The sequence below is a fragment of the Ochlerotatus camptorhynchus genome, unplaced genomic scaffold (assembly GCF_037179485.1).
Source record: "Ochlerotatus camptorhynchus isolate MF236.1 unplaced genomic scaffold, CSIRO-AGI_Acam_v1.1 ptg000374l, whole genome shotgun sequence".
Taxonomy (NCBI): domain Eukaryota; kingdom Metazoa; phylum Arthropoda; class Insecta; order Diptera; family Culicidae; genus Ochlerotatus; species Ochlerotatus camptorhynchus.
Genome location: NW_027040862.1, coordinates 2,593,463 through 2,599,968, shown reverse-complemented (window position 1 = coordinate 2,599,968; position 6,506 = coordinate 2,593,463). Strand labels below are relative to the sequence as shown.

At 41.5% G+C, this 6,506-nt stretch overlaps 1 protein-coding gene across 1 annotated transcript; it reads left to right on the top strand.

Moving 5' to 3' along the window:
* Nucleotides 1-3,809: 3,809 nt before the first annotated feature.
* Nucleotides 3,810-4,836, top strand: twr (signal peptidase complex catalytic subunit SEC11 homolog C twr). The gene is made up of 3 exons (XM_065232768.1): nt 3,810-3,992; nt 4,080-4,216; nt 4,285-4,836. The coding sequence occupies exons 1-3, from the start codon at nt 3,924-3,926 to the stop codon at nt 4,631-4,633; spliced, it is 555 nt and encodes a 184-aa protein (XP_065088840.1). The 5' UTR covers nt 3,810-3,923; the 3' UTR covers nt 4,634-4,836.
* Nucleotides 4,837-6,506: the final 1,670 nt, after the last annotated feature.

The window sequence follows — 6,506 nt, the reverse complement described above, 5'->3', positions numbered from 1 at the left end:
TCTTGGCCGCTTCAGACAAAGCAGGCCCTTCCGACGAAGTTATTGTTCTTGGCGATTTTAACCTACCGGACATTGCATGGACTCCAACCCATAGTGGTTTCTTTTGTCCTGATCACGAGCGTTCATCTTTCCACGTAGGAACCATCCAGCTCCTGGACAGTTATAGTACCGCAATTCTGTCACAAATCAATGGCCTGTTGAATGAAAACAAACCGCACCCTGGATCTCTGCTTTGTGAGTGCTCGTGATACAGCTCCTTTCCTCTCCACGGCACCCGAACATTTAGTCAAGGTAGTGCATCATCACCCTGCTTTAGTTATCGTGATCGAAAATAATATTGTCCATGATTTCACCAGCACTCCAAACGCTGTGTCATATGACTTCCGTAGAGCTGATCATTGCAGTATCGTCCATGTGCTGTCTAATCTAGATTGGGAGCATATTCTAGATCCTGTAGACGTCAACATTGCTGCACAAACCTTTTCTCACGTCTTGGCATATGTCATTGACAGACACGTTTCCAAAAAGATCATCCATATCGACTCTCGCGTCCCGTGGATGACGAAAGATCTTCGCTCGTTGAAAAGAACTAAGAAGGCTGCTCTCAGAAGATTTACTAAACTCCGCACACTGCCACTGAAATGCTACTATGTCAGACTCAACCACGAGTATAAGCGGTTAAGTCGGCTCTGTTTTCAACGCTATCAAAGGAGGATTCAACGGCGGCTAAAATCACACCCGAAATCCTTCTGGAACTTCGTAAATGAGCAACGCAGGGAAGTCGGCTTACCCTCTTTCATGATTTTTAATGGTGAAACTGCTGGAAATCAACAAGACATTTGCAACCTGTTCTCAGCCAAATTTGCTAGTGTGTTTGTAGCCGAGCAACTCTCCGCTAATATCATTACTTCCGCGGCCAGTAATGTTCCTTTGATCAACCAAACGCTCAGCATGGTCGAAGCCACTACAGATACGATTTCTAGAGCAGCATCTAAACTTAAGACTTCAACTAAGGCTGGACCCGATGGTGTTCCGTCGATTATTCTTAAAAAGAACATCACTTGTCTTTTAGATCCACTGCGCCGCATATTCCAGCTCTCTCTTTCCAGCGGCATCTTTCCGTCTTGCTGGAAGACTGCGGATATGTTTCCTGTTCATAAAAAGGGAAGCAAACGCGGCGTAAACAACTACCGGGGAATCACGTCGCTGAGTGCTGTATCAAAACTTTTTGAATTGGTTGTCATAGAGTCCCTAAATGCGCATTGCAGGCAATATCTAAGTACAGATCAACAAGGATTCATAACTGGGCGTTCCACAACTACGAACCTGCTGTGCCTAACGTCTTACATCACAGACAGTTTGATTGCTCGGACCCAAACGGACGTTATCTACACAGATCTTACGGCAGCCTTCGATAAGCTGAACCACGAAATTGTGATCGTTAAGCTTGATAGGCTAGGGATCGGTGGAAATCTTTTGAGATGGTTTCGTTCATACCTCACGGAGCGCCAATTGACAGTAACTTTGGGTACTTGTCGCTCAGCTAGCTTCTGCGCAAAGTCCGGTATACCTCAGGGCAGCCATCTGGGACCATTGGTATTTCTCCTCTACTTCGACGACGTTCACCATGTTATCACAGAGCCACGATTATCGTTTGCAGACGATCTGAAAGTTTTTCTGCGCATCCGCTCACTCGCCGACTGCCGTTCTCTCCAAAATCAGATTGACATCTTTGCTGACTGGTGTAGTCTAAACCGACTGGTGGTCAACCCAGCTAAGTGTACAGTTATTACTTTCTCACGCAAGAAACAACCGATTATTTTCAACTACAAACTAGGCACGACTATCGAACGGGTGCACTGCGTGAAAGACTTAGGCGTTTTTCTAGACTCAAAGCTGACATACTCACACCATATATCGTATGTCGTCGACAAAGCGTCCAGAACGCTTGGCTTTGTCTTCAAGATTACTAAGAACTTCACGGACATTTACTGCTTGAAATCGCTCTATTGCTCTCTCGTACGATCTACGTTGGAATACTGCTCTGCTGTCTGGAGCCCGAACTACAATAATGGGGCCGAGCGAATTGAATCTGTTCAACGACGTTTTCTTCGCTTCGCGCTCCGTAAGCTGCCTTGGAGATACCCACTTCGTCTTCCAAGCTACGAGAATCGCTGCCAATTGATCAATATCGAGCCCTTACGTATCCGAAGAGATGTTTTCAGAGCCTTAACCGTCGCCGATACTCTGCAAGGAAGAATTGACTGCGAAGCAATTCTGCAACAAGTGAACATTAATGTTCAACCTCGATCACTACGCAACAGTCTTATGCTGAGACTTCCACTTCTTCGAACTAATTATAGCATAGGGAGCGCTATTTACGGCTTGCAGCTAGTGTTCAACCGAGTAGCGTCGATGTTCGATTTCCACTTGACACGGAATATGCTTCGCCGAAGATTCTCTGCCTTTTTTGCTGACCGAAGGCGCTTGATACCCAACAGCTAAGTGTAAAATTTAAGATTTATAAATTTTTAGTAACTTGACAATGCTTTCCAAGTTATTTTCGTTTGTAACTGTAGTAACTGTAGTATATGTATGTCGTCTGTATAATCTGTACTTTTTTACAACACATCATTGGGACCACAAACGAAGTGACAGACGGAACGGCTCGAAAACTTTGGTGACTAACCTGCTATTGCAATTTTTCAGTGTACCACATGGCAACACCACTACTACTGGATTGTACCATAGAGGTAACTCTAAGACCACTGGGTCCCGAAGAAAATCATTATTATTTTTGGCTCACTCAGTACCAGAACAACGGTCCCAAGCAGTCCCAAGCTATTTCACTCACCCCTGCATGTTCTGCATGAATCCACACACCCCTGATGTTATCTGTCAAACTTTCATAGCGAATCAAAACAAACATAGTGTAGTAATAGAATTTCAACTAGAATAGGGTACGTTAATCGTTTGCTTGGGACCAATAGGCTACTAAAGTGGTGAGCCAATTTAAAATCGTTAGTTTCGTATTGATTGTTGATTGTACCACATGGCAACACTACTACTAGATTGAACTAGCATTTTAACCGAATGTACTAGAATGTTTTGGTTCTATCTCTTTCACTCTACTCAAAACTGAAATGCATAAAAAAATGACAAAATGATACGCACTCTTTGCACACTGTCAAATAATCATTGTACACAAAATCAACTTTGTTCAAATCAAAACAAAAAAACTAACCCATCTGGTGGATGATGGCACAAGCTTCCAAGAAAATTCTATTACAGTGAACCACATTATTTTAATGGATTTCTTCGCCAGTAGGTCGTCTGTCACTTCGTTTGTGATTGGGACTATTTCTAGTCTGTTGATGCAACCATAACAAATAAACAAATAAACAAATTAGCTGATGGTGATATTGATTTGCTTGGGCGAGCCGGCGAGAATATATTCTGGTGGTCAAAAAGCGCTTTATGATTAAAGCCCTACAGTAAAAGTATGGACGACTGTTACCACAAAACTGAAAAAAAGCTGTTCCAATCTCGGTTCCAATCGAGCAAAGCGGTGCATTTTGACGGTTCGATTGGAAAAACTTTTGACAGACGTCCATACTTTTACTGTAGGGCTTTATTTATGATGGAGTTGGATTCTACAACTGCCTTCGCCTTTGTTCGACCAATAAAGCGATGCCACTATTTGGGCACAAGCCCGCAATTTACGCGCATGTGTGCGTGACACCTGCTGTCAAAACAACCCGATATCGAGACACGTATGAAGCTGTCAAACGACGTTGCCGATCGAAATTTTTGTATCTGCTTCTTGCTTTGCTGCTGTGGAAGGAACGCGACTTTCCAAGGGACACGCCATCGTTTTTGCTTGGGAAGATTACTTCGTTTGTATATCAGAAAATCGCACAAAAATGGGTGTAATGGAATCTCTCGGTGTCGACGGACTGTTGAGCGATGTCCAGCGGATGGACAAACGGCAGGTGAGTTACAAAAAGATGTCTTTTTCTGTGTAGGCATCGTTCTTATCAAACCCATTTTTTTCCGGCTGTTGCTTCGCTGCGTTGCAGTTTTTCTTCCAGGTTTTGAGCTTCGGAATGATCGTTTCCTCGGCGCTGATGATCTGGAAAGGGCTAATGGTCGTGACTGGAAGTGAATCGCCAATCGTGGTCGTCCTCAGTGGCAGTATGGAACCGGCTTTCCATCGGTAGGAGTTTGCTCACTGTTTCTGTAATGAATGTTGAATGTTTATGATTTCCTATATTTTCATTTCAGCGGAGACCTGCTGTTTCTGACCAACCAGGAGGAACCGGTTCGCGTGGGTGAAATTGTGGTGTTCAAAATCGAAGGTCGCGACATTCCAATCGTACATCGGGTGATTAAACTGCACGAGAAGAACAACGGAACGGTCAAGTTTCTGACCAAGGGTGACAACAACTCGGTGGACGATCGGGGCCTTTACGCTCCGGGTCAGCTGTGGCTCACCAAAAAGGACATCGTAGGAAGGGCAAGAGGATTTCTGCCTTACGTTGGAATGATTACGATTTACATGAACGAGTATCCCAATTTGAAGTACGGTATTCTTGGAATGTTGGCACTGTATGTGCTGCTTCACCGAGAATAAGATCTCGAAGGCACTTAGGAAAAGGGCATAATTATAAAAGAGAACAGAAGACAAGAAGGTCCGGTTCAGGATAAAAGAAAAGAGAGTCATTCGATGGAGATGTCTGGATAGAACCATTCAATGGAATGTAAACTTAAGAATATGTTTAAAAGCTAGTAAAAAAGAAACCACGAAAATACAAAACCCTTTAATTTTCTCTCAAATATACACCCACATTTTTGTTTTCGTTCGAACCGTATTTGTTTTTATCTCGAATAGAGCGGTAAAATAATGGGTTAGGCCAGCCTGAAAATGTTGGGTTGGGATTTTTTTTTTTTTTTTTTGAAAAATTAGTGACACCTAAAAACCCTCCAAATCTCGATTAGAGCCGTATTTACGGAGATAAATCGATTTAAAGATTTCCTTCCCCTCCAGCCTAAAAATAATGGGTTGGGAAATTTATTTTTAGGAAAAAATTACTGACTCCAAAATACCCTCCAAATCTCGATTAGAGCCGTATTTACGGAGATAAATCGATTTAAAGATTTCCTTCCCCTCCAGCCTAAAAATAATGGGTTGGGAAATTTATTTCTTAGGAAAAAATTACTGACTCCAAAACCCTCCAAATCTCGATTAGAGCCGTATTTACGGAGATAAATCGATTTAAAGATTTCCTTCCCCTCCAGCCTAAAAATAATGGGTTGGGAAATTAATTTATTAGGAAAAAATTACTGACTCCAAAAAACCCTCCAAATCTCGATTAGAGCCGTATTTACGGAGATAAATCGATTTAAAGATTTCCTTCCCCTCCAGCCTAAAAATAATGGGTTGGGAAATTTATTTCTTAGGAAAAAATTACTGACTCCAAAACCCTCCAAATCTCGATTAGAGCCGTATTTACGGAGATAAATCGATTTAAAGATTTCCTTCCCCTCCAGCCTAAAAATAATGGGTTGGGAAATTTATTTCTTAGGAAAAAATTACTGACTCCAAAACCCTCCAAATCTCGATTAGAGCCGTATTTACGGAGATAAATCGATTTAAAGATTTCCTTCCCCTCCAGCCTAAAAATAATGGGTTGGGAAATTTATTTCTTAGGAAAAAATTACTGACTCCAAAACCCTCCAAATCTCGATTAGAGCCGTATTTACGGAGATAAATCGATTTAAAGATTTCCTTACCCGCCAGCTTGAAAATAATGAGTTGGGAATTTTTTTTTTTGGGAAAAAATTACTGACTCCAAAAAGCCCTCCAAATCTCGATTAGAGCCGTATTTACGGAGATAAATCAATTTAAAGATTTCCTTACCCGCCAGCTTGAAAAAAAGGAGCTGGGAAAAAAAAATTTGGGAAAAAATTACTGACTCCAAAATACTCTCCAAATCTCGATTAGAGCCGTATTTACGGAGATAAATCGATTTAAAGATTTCCTTCCCCGCCAGCCTGAAAATATTGGGTTGGGAAATTTTTTTTTTGGGAAAAAAATACTGACACTTAAATACCCTCCAAATCTCGATTAGAGCCGTATTTACGGAGATAAATCGATTTAAAGATTTCCTTACCCTCCAGCCTAAAAATAATGGGTTGGGAAATTTATTTCTTAGGAAAAAATTACTGACTCCAAAACCCTTCAAATCTCGATTAGAGCCGTATTTACGGAGATAAATCGATTTAAAAATTTCCTTACCCGCCAGCCTGAAAATAATGGGCTGGGAATTTTTTTTTTTGGGAAAAAATTACTGACTCCAAAAAACCCTCCAAATCTCGATTAGAGCCGTATTTACGGAGATAAATCGATTTAAAGATTTCCTTCCCCTCCAGCCTAAAAATAATGGGTTGGGAAATTTATTTCTTAGGAAAAAATTACTGACACTTAAATACCCTCCAAATCTCGA

Coding starts and splice junctions, on each gene's coding strand:
- twr (XM_065232768.1), top strand. CDS start 3,924: ATGGGTGTAATGGAATCTCTCGGTGTCGACGGACTGTTGAGCGATGTC. Junction 3,993..4,079: donor AGCGGATGGACAAACGGCAG/GTGAGTTACAAA, acceptor GCTGCGTTGCAG/TTTTTCTTCCAGGTTTTGAG. Junction 4,217..4,284: donor ATGGAACCGGCTTTCCATCG/GTAGGAGTTTGC, acceptor TTTTCATTTCAG/CGGAGACCTGCTGTTTCTGA.